Source organism: Morone saxatilis, unplaced genomic scaffold (assembly GCF_004916995.1).
Source record: "Morone saxatilis isolate NCDOM2014 unplaced genomic scaffold, NCSU_SB_2.0 Contig3, whole genome shotgun sequence".
In the NCBI taxonomy this organism is placed as follows: Eukaryota; Metazoa; Chordata; class Actinopteri; family Moronidae; genus Morone; species Morone saxatilis.
In genome coordinates, this window is record NW_023339873.1 from 2,302,927 (window position 1) to 2,319,581 (window position 16,655).

Sequence of the window (16,655 nt, forward strand, 5' to 3'; positions counted from 1 at the left end):
TCTCAAGAAACAGATGTTTACTAAGTGATGACAAAGTATACATTTTTTAATAATATATTTTTTTCTGTATCCAGAAAATGTTGGTTATCTTTATTTGATCAGGGACTTACACAATCGATAGATCATTAAAGATTCCTCAATCAATGTTTTTTAAGCACTAGCAGATGGGAATATTTTAAAGGGAAAGCTACACTTTGATAATAATGCTAGAAAAACAAAGACTGAAGATGCAACATTATTTGTAAATGGGGAAAAAACTATTTCTATACTGGCAAATAAACAGTTTTTGCCAAATCAAATTGAAATCTAACCTGCATGTAGGAAAACCTGCTCGACTCTTATTCTACAGCTTAAAGAAAAAAGGATCCTGGTGGTAAAGACACATTTTATCTGCAGTCAGGATATTGCAGCGTTCACTCTTTACCTCCTGTTCTACTGTTGCACTCACGCTAAAACATCTATGGATCAGATTGTCAGTAAAGTGCCTCAAATGCAAAAAAAAAAACCCCAGCTCCTGGTGTAAAAGTCCTTCCCTGCAGCAGTATGAGGTAATAAGGCTCGGTGCCAGCTCTGCCCCGGAGAAATAACCAGCCGGCCGAGGCAATAAATAGAGTGCTAGATTCTCGCTGACACGGGCGGGCCGGGCGAGCCCATTAAAACCTGACCTCCCTGGCCTTGGAGGAGCCCAGACTCGGTGTACGCCCACTCAACCACCTGCCCCTGCCCCTGCCCCCCCGACACAGAAAGGGGAGCGGGGAGATGTATGCATGCATATAGGAGCTGGTGCCATGAGGCTCCTGGAGGCACACTGTATCCTCTTTAGGTTTACTCTTAAATGTGTGCATCACACGCTAACCAGAAAACACTGGAGGCATCACCAGCTTCTAAATTTGTTTTTGATTATTGTTTGTACAGTATTTCTTATTGTCAACAAGTCGCAGGACACACAAACAATGAATGTATCAACTAACAAGATTTGTGTGTGTATTAAAAGTCTGATGTATCTTTTTCCTCTGAGCCATCGTTGTCCAGAAACTATTAAAAACCCATCAGTGAGGCCACACTGTTGCACTGACGCCTGTTCGCTTCATTAAGTACACGTACACGCACACGCACACGACACCACACACACAACCACACCACACACACACACACACACACACCTCCTGTTTGAGTAACGCTTGACAAAAACTACAGAGAACAGCCTTTTTAAAAATTAAAGTATGTAGCCCTGATTATCAGTATCATTTTAATGTAGCAGTTATAATTATATGTACATTGTCACAGTGATATGTTAGTAATAGCAACACGATAATGCCAATGTTTACCTTGTGTTTATATGTATGTACTTTTAATATTATTTGTATTGTTGTCTGTTATGTCTATGATGTCTTTTTTCTGTTACGTTCATAGTTGCAGCAGTAATCACAAACTAACAAATGCTACTATCGCACAATACAATGACGACGGAGCAACACCCAGAACAAGAGCCCTAACCCTAATCCCTGGCCACATCTGGACATGTACCATACCAAAATATCAACAACAAAATAAGTTACATTAAGAAAAACACTGAGATCTCCGCATTGAAGTAAACTGCACAAAATGTAGTCAGCTAGCCAACATTAGCTATGATTTTCATGAGTGACGTTAATCTTTTATGTTATGATAATGACATTATCCTAAAGCTGATGGTCTGTGTGCAGTTAATGTAATGCTAATGTTACCTTACTTTTATAATGGCACGTAATAACCTAAAAAATGCAAAGTAACTTGTACTTTGAGCAATTTATTAACCAGGTACTTTTTTTTCTTTAAAAAGGGGAGTTACTGTACTTTTACTTGAGTATACATTTTCAGGTACCCCATCTAACTACTTGTAACTTCCTGCTAAATGTCCCTGATAATGTTTACATGACTTTGAGACATCCTAATTAACAGACAAACAGGCCTGTAAACATAACCTCTGCCCAGAGGTACTAACCCTTTCAGATGTGTCATTAGCTGTGTTTCTGTCCAAATGAGTCTAAAAAGTTGGTTAATTAAACTGCAAACTGGGTGCGACTTTTTCATTAGCTAGTGAACCTGAATGTGAATGTTCTCAGTGGGACGAGACAGTTTTAACAACTGTGGTCCATTGTGACATTTTATTGCCGTTTCATACCTGAGATGGCATTTATGATATTCTAATGAATAATTAGTTTCCGCTGTGGATGTGCAGGAAATGTCTCTGGCTGGTAACCATGAACATGTCCTCGACCGCAGGGTCACCTGGATGCAGATACTCGTCTTATTGTTTGGTCTTTCTGGTGGAGAAGACGCATTAAACTGAACAGCTGCAAAAAATCTAATTCCATCAGCCTCAATACACCAACTCTTTCTCCTCAGCCAAGTTTGTTGTTTGTTTTTAACTCTGGTTTTCTGAAGTATTTATGAACAAACTAAACACTAGGTTGTTTCCTGATGAATCGTTAAATAAAGTTAAATTAGTGTATAATCACATCAGTCTTGGCCACTCAAACTAGTCCATAACTACTTTTGTTGGATGATATATTGTCCCATAAATAACTGCAATAAACAATATTATTGTCATTTTAGGACCATTTTGTGCCACTGATGTAGTGATAAGCATCAGTATGTAAGTGCACCTTTTAAAGAGCAATGAACTACTTATTAGGAAGAATATTCAGACATTGGAATGTGAAAAAATGCTGCATCTCAGAGTTTTTTCACACTGTGCTCAAGTCTTATAGAGTAGGGCAAACCCTGCTGTTTATTCTAGCTTTATGTTGGAGACACTTATGTACACAAACATGTAAACACAACGGGCAATATCAAAGGCAGCGAAAATGATCAAGGTCACGCCCACATACCTTACGATAAGTCAATAACATTATTATTGTGATGGGCTTCCAGTTAGGGAAAGATTGTCTTCATAGTTAAAAGAGGAGGAGATGGTACCGTAATCTCCAGTGTGGGAAGTCAAACACTATGTATGTACACTGCACTCAAATCTTCTCCCTAAATGTGTGTTCATGTGCACATGCTTAAACATTTTTCTTACTTATCCAAGAGAGACAATAAGAACTGGAGTTCTTTGTGGTGATTTAAACAAGGACTGATCTCAGAATTTCAAACACCAAATGTACTGTACAAATGTACTGACTGTACAAGTCTTGTCTCACATCGAATTTACACAAATTACACAAGATGAAAATCAGCTTTGCATTCGGTCTCTGAACACACATTAAGACCTTTTGTTAGTGGGCGATGAAACTCCTGGAGGCAAACTGCGGTTGTTTGGAGCATTCGAACAGACAAGTCAAGATTTACTTGTATCCCAATTTAAAGATATAACGTAACTTAAATCTAAAAACGCTAGACCTACGTTATATATTTTGTTGAGTTGTGTAGTTTCCTACTTGCCTCTAGTTACTGTAACTTCCAGGGAAACGCACAATACGTCATTACCTTGTCCGTGAACAATTTCTGCTCGAGCCACCAATGGCTGCGATTCTCCCACAATCCCACGCTACTCCACAACCTCAAACTACTTCTTTTGTTATCATGATGTGAGATATTCTACATTTAAATTATACTGCAGTCCTGTAAACATACTAACAAACAAAATGCAATCTGTCCTAAACAGTAGCAAACAAACTAGAATTAAAACTGGATTAGCCGATGTGACATCATTTCTGTTTCCATTGTTATGACTGGCCATGTTGTTTTTCCTTCTCGTCGCCATCTGTGGCTGCAACACCCGTGTGTCCTCTCCTAAACTACAGAAATGTTTGGATTCAAAGTGACGGGTCTTTTCAACAGCGTGAGCCAAATTTTCCATATTTTCCGAATAAATGTCTTTGATCAAAGAGATGTCCTGTCAATTTGTCCCCCTTCAACGTTCGGCCCATTTTCCAAAACAGTCGGTAATTCTACATCACAAGAGGAGGATGAATTAATCATCAGCACGGAGTATCATGAGATGGGCTGAATGACTCTTTGATGGTTGAGGAGGACGCTCTGTAGCCGAAGAATTTGGAGAATGCCATTATGAAAACAAGAACTGTTTAATGTATGCATTGTTGTGCCCGGGAATCAAACATCTGAAATGTCAGACGGATGCCACAGGAATGTTTAGCCAAATGTTGCCTTTGCCATGCCGATGAATCAGCGCTCTTTGTCTTAAGGACCAAACCGCTTGCTCATCTGCATGAAAATATTTACAATCGTTCCATGGAAGTAATCAGAAGAGGAGACGTCAGGAGACGATGAAAAGGGAAAAAAAGAATCCGCCTTTGCTGCTACACATCATCAGCCTGTGATGTTAAAAGAGCTCCAGCAATAACTCTGTGGTGAAATGTACTTCTTTTTTCTCTCTACATGTGTTTCTGCTTCTGAAATTGATTTTCTATGTTTGTTTTCCAGTTAAGAATCACATCCCTGACTGGAAACAGAAAACGTCTTATAGTTGCAATAGTTGTCTGGTATATTGTTTTAAGGAGCTGTGGGAGTAGAGATCTGTCTCTACGCCTCTTCTCTAATGGATTTCTCTCCGTATGACGGTTGAACGTGGGTGCGAAAATGGCTCTTTTCTAAGTGACAAGAAAAGCTGACATTTACTGTGGATGTTTCAAATCTCTAAAATGTTTCAAACTTAACAGCTGGCAAAAGAATCTCGCTGCAAAAAAGGTCCATCAGTAGCCGCTCTGGAACTTTCAATAACGCCACATCTTCATCAGATGTTTGCAAGGTCAAGAATGAACTTTTAGCCTCAACTTTGAAGCCAACATGGACAATAAGTCCTTGAAATGCCTCAGATAAAACAGAAATGACAACATACACAATTACATGACAGCTGGAGAAACTCCATTTGCTGATGAAGACTGTGTGATACGATCAAAAGCTCTGCGAGAACTACTTATAGACCTTGTGGAGAGATTGTTCTGAACGGCTGTTTCCGAGGTCAAATCCACTTAAAACTGTCAATTTGAAAAAGATGGACCAAGAAGATCTGGAGTCACTGCCTTGCTCAAGGGGCCAAACTTGTGAGGGTTTACTCACAAACCTTCTCCTCTAAGCTTTAGTCTTCCACACCTCCTGTGTAACTCCTCTTCACAACATTAGCTTGTGGAGACGCTGCTCTGCTCTCCTTTCAGCTCCACTCTGACTGAGGGTTTTACCATAAATGCAATTTGAATTGACCCGAGCGTGCGGAAGTGTGCTCCTCTCAAGACACACTGTAAATTACATTTCAAACCTGGATGTGGAGATCCAGTGCTCAGACTCAGAGTCTCTGCTCGTTCTTTTGTGAGGATCCAGCAACGTGTATAATCTACAAGATCCTCTCGACTTAGAGAAACCTTTCCATGACTCATGGATACATTAAAGATCTGGCTTTACTCTGGCTTCTTCTCATTTCAGTTCATTGTACTGTTCTCAAAGCAGCATGCCTCTAGTGTAACCGGACATTTTCTTCACTGGACAGAAAGATGCTAGCTTCAGTAGGCAGCACGGTGATGGAGCAATATCACTGTGTCGTCACCTTTAAGTGCTTTGTGTTAAGCGTTCTTTTCTGTACATTTGGAGTCAATCCCAAACACTGCCTGACCTGGGCAGGACCCCTGCTACAATCCCCAGTCGTGCTGTGTAAGGACTGAAGGGGGAAGAAGGGAGGAAGGGGGAGAGGGGAGGAAGGTTGAGACAGTGAAATGCGCTGTGACGTAACCGCCAGAGGCGAGCGGCTTCCTGCCTTTGCCTGCCTGCTAAACGGTAGCTGTCATCTCCCGTCAGGCTGGCGGCGGCAGACGAGACGGCTTCCCTTTCCCTCCTCGGGCCAGAAGACGCACATCATCTCCAATCACAGCTGGCTGCTGTGACAGGCCCGCTACAGCCATCTCACCAGAGAGACTGACTGCTAACTGCTGCTCTCACACACACACACACAGCCTGATCTCATATTCCACACCACGCTGCTGCTGCTGAGGTAGCTTAGCTTGTACTGACTCACTGAGAGCGTATGATTGGCCGTCCACAGAGAGCAGCCTGAGCTTGAAATAAACATTAGACTTTTGTTCTTCTTGCGTTCCTGTTGTGTGTCAGTGACGCCCGTCTCCCTGCGCTGTCATCACCCGACTGCCTGTCTGCCATCCAATCCAGTCGCTCTCCTCCTCTGAGAGGTTGGGTCCATCCGGCCATATGTCCATCAAGCTCTACTGTACCGCCCCGGGCTCTGTAAACCCCCCCCCCCCCCCCCCCAACAACTAACCGTAACAACATGTTGAAGCTCATCCGAGGTCATGAGAAACCCACACACACACACACACACACACACACACACACACACACACACACACACACACACACACACACACACACACACCACACACACAACACACACACCACAAGCACACACACACACACACACACACACACACACACACACAGCTGTCCCAGCACCAGAGAGGAAATGAGTAGAACGAGCAAATGGATAAGTTTGTGAATGGATTACCTGCATGAATTAGTTATAAGTCATTATTAATTAAAGGAACAATACGCCTGATTTTTACTGTCCCACACCAGAAGATGGCCACAGGTTTAAAACTGTTGATTGAACAATACAAGTGAATCAAATATTAATTTGACAGGTGCAGAGATTCATGTTTGTTTTTAACTCATCTGGTCTCCCCCCCACCCACACAGATTTGTACTATGTATTGACATAATGCTTCCTCTTGGCCCTAACACTAATATATCTAAACAGGGATGTGCAGACATTTTTAGGGGATGACAAAAATAAACCCAACCCAGCTTCCTATATGTTAGCCAACTAACTAGCTAACGCCGGTAAAGATTGATAGCATTATATAAAGTTGCACAATGTTTGGAAGCAAACTCTTGCAGACTTCCGTAAGTAGTAGTAAAATGCTACGTCGGGCTAGTAAAATATAGCAGCAAGTGGTAAAAAAGAATGAAACAGGGTTTTATGGAGCTGATGATGGAAGTAGAAAAGGAGTGAGCAATCTCTCTTCCTTCTGAGCTCTGCTGAGAACTGCACATGTGCAGTACTGATAGGGCAATTGTGAGAAAATGGCAGAGTTTATAAGCTGAAGCACAGGAGAGCATTTAAATTATTCTGGAAACAATAGTTTCAGTTGGGTGGTGTGAGAGGATGTGGGCTAAACTCCAACTATGTGCAGTTTGCTGCTCGTTTCCGAAAAAATGTGACTGGAGAGCCACAACAGGAGGCAGCAGTCAGAGCGTCGTTGTTGCCATTTGATAACCGCCAATAAACAATTCGTACAGAGGCAGGTAGAAATTCACCTAAAGCAAGTATATTGAACGCTGCATTATATATAGTTTTTTCATTTTATAGAAAAAGGGCTGTGGGAAAATTAAATTTTTTAGGGGGATTATGACACGTAACCGTAACCGCCAGGAGTCTCTGCTTGTTGCCTGACAAACTCGCGCAGACCATTCAGCCTCACTACAAATGTGTCCCAGTGGTCAAACGTGGTACTGCAACTAAAGAGAAGATCCCCTGTGGCCCATAGACCACTGTTATAAAATAGATAGTGCTGCAACTAATGATTATTTTCATTACTGATTCATGTGGTGATCACTAACTAGATTGATTGGTCCAGAAAATGTCAGAAAATTGTGAAAAATGTCAATAACTGTTTCCCACAGCCCTCAAATGTCTTATTTGTCCACAACTCAAATATCGTGTATTCGCAGTCACTGAAACTGAAGACGGAAAAATAAATAGATGCTTTTTTTAACTCCCTGCTTCATTTCCTTACACTTACACACATTCACAACTGTCCAAAAGTCATTTGGTCACAGATTCAAGCCTTCAACACTTTTCTATTTTCCACCAGAACAAGAAAAAAAAGAAACAACAAATGTGGTGAGATGATGATTTTTTCACCAGTGCAGTTTTGCTTCTATGAGTAAACTTGACTCAAGAAATGACTCAAAATAATTAAGTAAGGCAGAAAAAAGCATTAGTAAGAAGAAAATAGACTTAATTGTGGAACTTCGTAAACAATAGGAGCTGGAAGCACTGGTTGCTGCTGCAAACCAGTGACCTCCTGGTTTGAAGGGCTGCCTGTCTCCTCATTAGCATACCAAAAAGACAAGACAAAGGAGCGTGTAGATCTTTTTTTTCTGCAGGTCTGACTGCTGAGGGGGTAAAGTGTGATGCTGCTGAAGCACAGGATGAGACTTTGCATTTTCTTTCATCCCTGAACGACTCCTCTGTGGACGGAGAGAGATGAGACAGATGCTGCTCATTTAAAAGACTATAATTGACTCAGCAGAGCTGCTGTCAGGACTCAGATCTGTCAGAAAGCTTCTACCACACCCCCCTAAAAAATACTGAGAGCTACGATTTTACTGCGGTAATTGCTGTTGTTGAGGATGGATGGATGGATGGTAGAAAATGTTTTAGGACAACAACTTCTTGTCTGGGGGAGCAATGACTGCTTCTTTAAACACTTGTAAAATAGCTACAAAATGAGGTGTGGAACCAAGTTAGATCTTAAAAATGAAATGGATCCTTCAAAGAGCGAAAGGCCCGGCTGAAATCTGGAGTTTCACACACTTCAAACGGCCCTTTTCCCAGACGTTTTCAGGCAATAAAAACGGCAGAATGGTTTGACAAGAGCTGGGGAGCTGTGCTCACTGAGGTAGTTAAGGTCAGGCCAAACGTCATTGATTGAACTAAGTGCTCCGCTGAAAACAGTGTGCCTCAATCAATGCGGCCTCTAATGGTGCGAGGCGGAGCTCCCTGAAGACCTCGGCTATAGACGAATGTGACAAAGTCATCCGGAGGTGCTGGAGTCACGTTCCTTCTGCTGGCAGACTGCTGGCCGGCCCGGCTGCTCTCGGCTCTCAGTTTCTCCTCTGATGGCACGAGTTAATGAAAATGCCATTACTCAGACAGACCGTCGATGAGGCAGCCGGGTAACTCGGGGTGAAAGATAGAAAAGAGTTTAACTAGGGAGGCCCGGCTGTCACTGGTTCAGTGACTGCAGCGTTTCCAAAGTGGATGCACAGTTCATAATCTTAAAGGAAAGAAACGCTTTAAAAGGTAATAAATCTAATCTAATCTTCTGCTGTGACATGCTTCTAACATATTACTTTTATTGATTAGAAACAAAATTAGTAATTCTTTAGTTTATAATCAAGTAATTTGGCTTGACAGGAAGATTTTATTCTCTGAGAATGAGGTTTATTATTAGTAGGTCACATTATTAGTAGGTCACATGCAAGGAAGTATGTAAGCTTGCAAGTCAAGAAGAAGTGACTTGACTCGCAGAAGTCGAGAAGCATAGACAGAAAATTGAAAATTGTCAATAACATGAAATTATAGATGTTCTGATATAAATTTTGACTTGTCTATACTGAAACAAGTGTATACTACTAAGCCTGTATGATTGCAATCATTGTTGTATGACCCTGTGTCAGAGTCAGAGCGGGTCATGACTTCACAATCCTGGGGGACGAAATGGCGAAAAGGGGAGGAGCTGGGTCCCGTTTTGGAGCTAATAAATGTTGTGGTATCGGTGCACGTGTACTCACCATAATACCGCATCTGAGGTATCAGAACAACTCTAGAAAGACTATATTAAAAACAATATGTACAATATATGATGTGTTTATCCAATAAAGGAAAGAGCTAGTTTGTTTTGCTGAGGGACAAAGATTCACTTTCTCCTTACTAACCGTGTTTCCATCCATTCCAAGAGCAAGTTAAATATTTGCTACGTCAAACTATTTAGAAGTGAAATTTCCATCTGCTATTTAAAGCTTTAAACTCTTTTGATTTCCTTTTGAATCTTTTCTAATGACGTACAGAAAAAATCACATTAAAATGATGTTATGGCTACATACCCTTTGTAGACTTTAAAATAGTTTAACATTTTGGAAAATAACGTTTATTTGCCTCTTTCAGAGGTGAAAACACTGACACCAATCTATTTTTTAAGCATGTTTTTAGCGTAAACTGAAACTGCATTACAACAACAACCTCTGGAGGAAAATCTGTTAAATCTCTAAAAGTTCCTTTTGAAAATCTGCATATCTTTTGTGGGTGAAAATTGGATGGAAAACTTGTTAAAAATGAACCTTGTGTCGATTTTAGTTAATACACAATTAAAACCCAAAATCTGTCGTGTCGAAGTCTGCGTTTCCATCTTTCCTCAAAGTGGACATATTCCAAAATATATCTTTGTTTTACTTCATTTTCTTTATACTTTGTTTCCTTTCTTGTTCTCTTTTCCTGACAGGATCCAAAATTACACCCTCATTCTCTTCCTCCAGTGCCGTGCCCTCTGCTAACAATGTCCACAAAAACTACACACACACACTCCAGAGTACAGATGAAAGGCTCGGCCCTAATGACAAGGTACCCTGTCCACTTAGTACTTCAAAGATTGAGCTTGGGGGGGGGGGGGGGAGCGGGCCAGTGGGCAGGCAAAGATTACCCCCACTGCCTGCCCTCCCATATTCCACCACAAATTTAGCCGAGCCTGAATCCAACCAGGACCACGCTGAACCAGAACTCCATCTGCAATCCAGGCCCTCCAAACACAACCAGAGCTCAGGAAAAACACTGACTGTGGACATGAGATACGACAAACACTGGTCACACACACACACACAAATGCATGTGTAATCACACGCACATGTTCCTTTTCTACGCACATAAATTAAATTACATGTAAATAAACAGGAGGAGGTTAGATTTATTCTGTTATTCTTTGTCTTTTTTACTAAAACAAATTTTTCTCATGTGGAAATCGACTGTGAAGCACAAATTTGCCAACACGTGTAAACACATGAACTGATACACAGAGCTACAAAGTGGGAGAAACTGGTGACCACTGGTGATCCCTGTTAAAGCGTCATGTATTAAAAAAAAATTAAAAACAAAAAAGTATAAAGTTTGGGGTTTACAGGTGGATTTTGTTACCTAGAGACAGAACCAGGCTACAGCTGTTTTGTCATTTCCAGTCTTTAAGCTAAGCTAACTGGCTATAGCTGCATATTCCCCGTACAGACAGGTTAGTGGTATTAATCTTTTCAACTCAATTTCAGCAAGTGAATAAGCATATTTCCCAAAATATGAAACTGGGATGGACCACTGTTTAATGTCCCAGCATTAATGCACGTTAACAGACCAGCAAATCTGCTATTTTATTACATTTAAAGGATGCGTTCCTACCGGGTATTGTGCTACTGTCAACTGTCACTGGAGAGAAAAACAGAAAAAGAAATCCCCAATTGTGTTTCTCCCTTTTGCATTTGACCAATCAGGTATTTTTTTAAATGGTCTCCTGAGATCATAAACTGCTGAATCATATGGCAGCACAATCCTAAAGACAGACACAAACTCTCAGGGGAATGAGCCCGTAACCTCTAATCAGACAGCTCCCTGGTGAGATCAGCCTCCAGTCCCACCGGCCAACGATTAAACCCTTCAATCGCAGCCGTGTTTCATTTCTTCTTTTTGTCATCCACGGCCACACATACGATGAGCCTCGTGATACGCCGACTTTGAGGAGGATGACTCAAACTAACATCACTCCAAACAGATTCTTTTTTTCCTCTTTTTAAAAAAACACATTTACAATTAACATAAGAGCTTGTGATTCAGAGCGCTGTGATTAATTGCAGTTGGGAAATTGAGGCTCCTCTCACTGTTAACCTCGACCCTGTTGTGTTGTTCCCATGATGAAATGAGGTCAGCGGCATTATTGGGGGACGTTTTTGTCGGGTTAATGGGTGGTTTGACCTGAGATATGGGTGTTTTAGGGGGAGGGCATGTTTTTACAGAGACCAGGAAAGTTCAGATTTGCATTTTGTATTTAACTTCATTACTGATGTAATATGGTGACTGAGTGCTCTAAATGAAGCACCACACGATTTACATTTCAGCTGTTGAGTGGAACTTAACTTAAAGGGACTGAAAAGCATCTTTACCATTATCGTTAACCGTATCGGATTAACATAAAATCCATTTTATGAACCTTCTTAAGTGTCTGATGTGTTTCCCAAAACCATTGCCTCTTAGAAATGATCATAGATTAACACGTTTTTATTGATTTTGTTCATTTTTAAGTCAATATATTTCATCATGACCATTGATGTTCTCTGTTAAGGGACATTTGCACATGTTTAAATCAGAGACAATAACTAAAAAAATGCAGTTTATAATCATCCTCTCCCTCTTTTCGTTTCCATATCAATGAAATTGGTTCATAGGGGTTATACAACAAAATTAAAGTGTGCAGTCCCTTCATGCTACACAGATAATTACATTTATAGAACATATATAAAATAAAATAGATCATAAAATTTGCATCTGTGGAATGTAAACAGCACCTTATTATTTTTTTCCCCTTCTTATTTATGGTTTGTATATTCTCCTAATGTCACAATGAATTATGTTCATTTGTGCTCAAGAGTAACAGCTAAATCACTCAAACTTTACTCTCTTAACTTAGGCTACGTCCACCCAGTAACATGTTACATAAATTACCACGTCTATACATCAGTAAAGAGAAGGAAGCTGCAGACTGCTGACTTCACATTAAGCTTCATTGTGACACTTCAAGTATGAACTGTGTCTTTGGGTTCCTTTATGATTAGAGGCATATTTTAGTCTTTTATTTAACAAGATAAGTCAATTGAGAAGCAATTCTCATTTACAATGACGACCTAATATACCAATAATTGGATGGATTGCCGTAAAATGTGTTACAGACATTCAGGTTCTCATCAGGATGAACTTGAATAACTTTGGTGATCTTTTATTGCACCCACAACACTAATGGCCCTGATGTTTGAAATGTTGGCATGCTATAGTAAAATAGTGAACGTTGTAAACATCATACCCTGTCGGCATGTTTGCATGCAGACATTAGCATTTAGCTCTAAGCCCTCCTGTGACAAAGCACAGCCTCCCAAAGCCAGGAGGATGGCTGGAGACTTCTAGTCTTGTAGCACAGATTACAGACAGTTAAATTATACACCACGTTACTTTAAAGTGTATTCACCAACCTCTTCAGCACCACTGAAGCCAATGCTAAGATGCTCTCAACAGCTTCCACTTGCACTCAGCCTTCAAAGCCATATTGTGTAAAATAAAATCAGAGCGTTTCCAGAAAAACTGAAAATCGGGGCCAGGTCAGTATTCACGGCCACAGAGAAGCTTCATCAGGGGGCTCAAACGTGTGACCTTTAAGCTCAAGGATGTTCTGCAAACATTAGACCACTTCACCACCTCTTCCCTCACAACATTCATCCATCAAAACACACTTCACCTCCCACCCCGAACCGCTCCCGACTCCCCGTCCTCCCACTCAGAGCCGTAAAAACGCAGGTTTTCCTCATCAGGACAGATGTAGCTGCACGGCACGATTACCTCGCATCCATCAACGCCTCCGTACACCCAGATAAGGAGGGGCGGGGACGCAGAACACCCTACTCATGTAATTAAGTAATTATAGGCAACGCATGATGGATCCCCATATTTGTTTTATTTTTGCAACTGTTAATAAGTCACATTGACAGAGGGTGTGATCACTCCTGCGGTTTGTTTGCTGTCTTTTTTTTTCATCCCAACCGCAGCAGAAACGTTCTCATGTTTGGTTCATTTAGGTTCACGTTACCTGGCTACAAGAGCCTGTAAACAACACTGACTCAAAGTCACAAAGATATTTTATATATTTTTCCACAAATCTCATGAAAACACCAAAACTAATAATAAGTAATTGTGTGTGTGTGTATCAAAGCCTGACGTCTCTTCTTCCTGTCGTCCAAAAACTATTAAAAACACATCAATGAGCCACACTGGGTGACGTCTATTGTTGACAAAAATATAGAATAAAACCAGACTTATCCTTTAAGTAGTTGATTGATTCAACTGCATTTATTGTTCCTCTGTGGTGGTCATGAGCATTAAAAACACATGAAGAAGAAGCTGAATATGAGCATCAGTCCAAGTTAATACTAACAAGTCCCAAATCAAGATCCAAGAACATGTTCCAAGTCAAGACCAAGTCGAAAGTCAGGACCAAGACCTTAAGTTTGCGTTTCAAGACTTAAACAGGTCCTTATGTATCTGCTGTCTGCGCTGCCACATGTAGCTTTATCTCCTGCTCGAGCAACATTGGCTGCTCTCAGACGGATTCAAAGTACATCCATTGTTAGGAAAAGTTAGATTTTTCACTGAGCATGCAGAGGACATAAATTCTTTAAGTCTTTGCACAATTATTTGGTTCACCTGACCACACTACCATTAACAACTGTACAATAAACTGACACACCACCTCTCCAGAGAAGCACCAATAAACAAAACAACAGCAGCAACTTTGAGTATTTTGGCACAAATCCACATCTCAAACGCCTCAAGGGTTAAGAAACCCTGCTCCTGAACGTCTCCCACACATTCCTTCCCTGTCTGTAGTGTACTAAAGAGGGTAAAATATAATGAGGGATGACAAATTTCACACGCAGCTCAGCCAATTTCACTCTGGTGCAGAGGTAATTACGACAATTAAACCTGAGAGAGCATTCTTTAACTTGATTATGGGTTATTATGGTGATACAGTAGGTACCAGACGCAGTCACATCTTAAAGGGTAATGCTGCTTTTATAAAGATGTTTGCTCAATCAAACAATATAATGCCTCAAATGTTGTCTTAAACACACTTGATTCTCCAAATTGCTTGACTCCAACTATTGTGCGTATAGTCGAGCTTTGCTGAACACTGTTTGGATCACACTGATAACACATCAAAATGCAACGAGCGAATAGATGACATCTCTGAAAACAAATCTAACAAAAACAGAGCACGGAAAGAAACTTGAGAGCTATTTTTTGCCTACAAATGAGATTATTGTGCCCCAGAAATCAGCAATCTGTGACAAAAACCACAAAAAACCTCCAATCTAGTTAATCTGATTCCTGGTAATTTGATTCCTAATGCGATTGTTCTGCCTAAAAATGAGGCGTCTAATATGATAAGACAGAAGGAATAACTTCAGGCTGCACTCACCGTTCTCCTTCTCGTCTCCGATGCAGCCGCTGATGGACTCCGGGAGGCCGAGAGTGGCCGCTGTCGGCATCGTTCCCAGGATGGACGCCAGCGACGGGGCTTTTCTCTTTGGGACGCCATCCTCCTCCAGCTCCTGGTTCTCCTCTTCCTCCTCCGGTCCCCTCTGTTCAAGTTTTATCAGAGCCTCCAGTGTGAGCTCGTCGAGGTCTTTGCCAAAGTGCTTGGCCACGGCCTGAAGCTCATCTTCCTCTTCTGCATCCTCATCATCTTCCATCTTAGACGACGTGGAGAGGACGTCTTCATTGTCTTTTTCTCCGTCTGGGATGAGGACAGACAGTTTGATATGGAGTTAATGGGCCGTTTAATTGGCCCATTTAAGGACACTCACTTTGAAAGAGACACCAACGGTCAGGATCAGCTACAGATCAGAACTGGAACTGGTCAAATCTGTCTTAACCACATCATCAGGAGAGACCCTTAAGAGCTTGAAACCAGCAAATACCTACATCAAATGAACCAAAACCTTGGAATTTAATAGGTTTTCACTTAGCTCAGAACCTCCAGTAGGTCATTACATTCATAGTGAACAACATGGACAGTTTAAACTCAACCAACAAACAGGCTCAGGGATCCATAATCATGAAAATCACATCTCAAGTGGTAAAAGATCTGCGTTCTGACTTATCTTTGAGTGTTTTAACCCTACAGTGAACTGGAAACAGCAGATGACATTATGCTACATTAGCGCCACAGCAGCATGCCAACAATACTTGCATGTAGCTTCTTTAGCAGTGACGTTAGCTAGATCCACGTACAGCGTAACTGACGTACACTTTACTTTTAGTGTTAGATCACCTAAGAATCTAACCCGAAGTTAGTGAGTGCAACGTGTGCAGGGCCGTATCTATCGACTATTTTAATGATCAATTAATCTTTTTTTTCCCCAGTTAATTCAGTTTTTAAATCTAGAAAATGTCAGAATATATTGGAAAATACAAGCAATCACTACTTCCAGTAATTACACAGTTCACAGGCAATGTGTTTGTGCCAGTGCAAGCTAAAATGCCTCTTTTTAATGATTATAATACAGTTTGTCTCACCTTTACTATGTTGTGTCTTATTATGCGGTTAATGACTCACTGAGGATTAATAAAGCAGAACAAGGTTACAGTTTATGGTCAGGTTGTATAATTAGCTGGGTATAATTATATATATCAGAATTTCAGTTTCCCAATTATAAATAATACAAGGAAACCAAAACGTTTCATTGACTTTAGTTCAGTCAAATAGTTTCGTTTCCTAAAAAAAAAAAAAAATAGAAATGGTGATAAGTAATCACATCTCGACTAAATAATTGGGATCATAATTTTTGACCGTCCTCTCGCAGTCCTGGTATCTAATTAAATTGTGTCCTTTAATCAGCCATAATTAAAATGTCCTCACACAGACTTTCAGTCCACAAGTCAGAAAAAGAAACTCCGTTATCGTTTTGAAAAGAAACGAAATGCTGCCGGATCTGAAAGCGTCGCAGCAGCTGGAGGAGCAACATCCCTGAAATCAGTGACAGCCTGCGACTCCCCTACTGTG

The 16,655-nt window shown here is 40.8% G+C and overlaps 1 protein-coding gene across 1 annotated transcript in view; it reads right to left on the reverse strand.

Moving 5' to 3' along the window:
* Positions 1–16,655, reverse strand: part of LOC118337238 (transcription factor IIIB 90 kDa subunit-like) — a 119,705-nt gene that overhangs the window by 60,119 nt on the left and 42,931 nt on the right. The window contains 1 exon segment of the mRNA XM_035674166.1: positions 15,069–15,386. Within this exon segment, the coding sequence (XP_035530059.1) occupies positions 15,069–15,386 (318 nt within the window).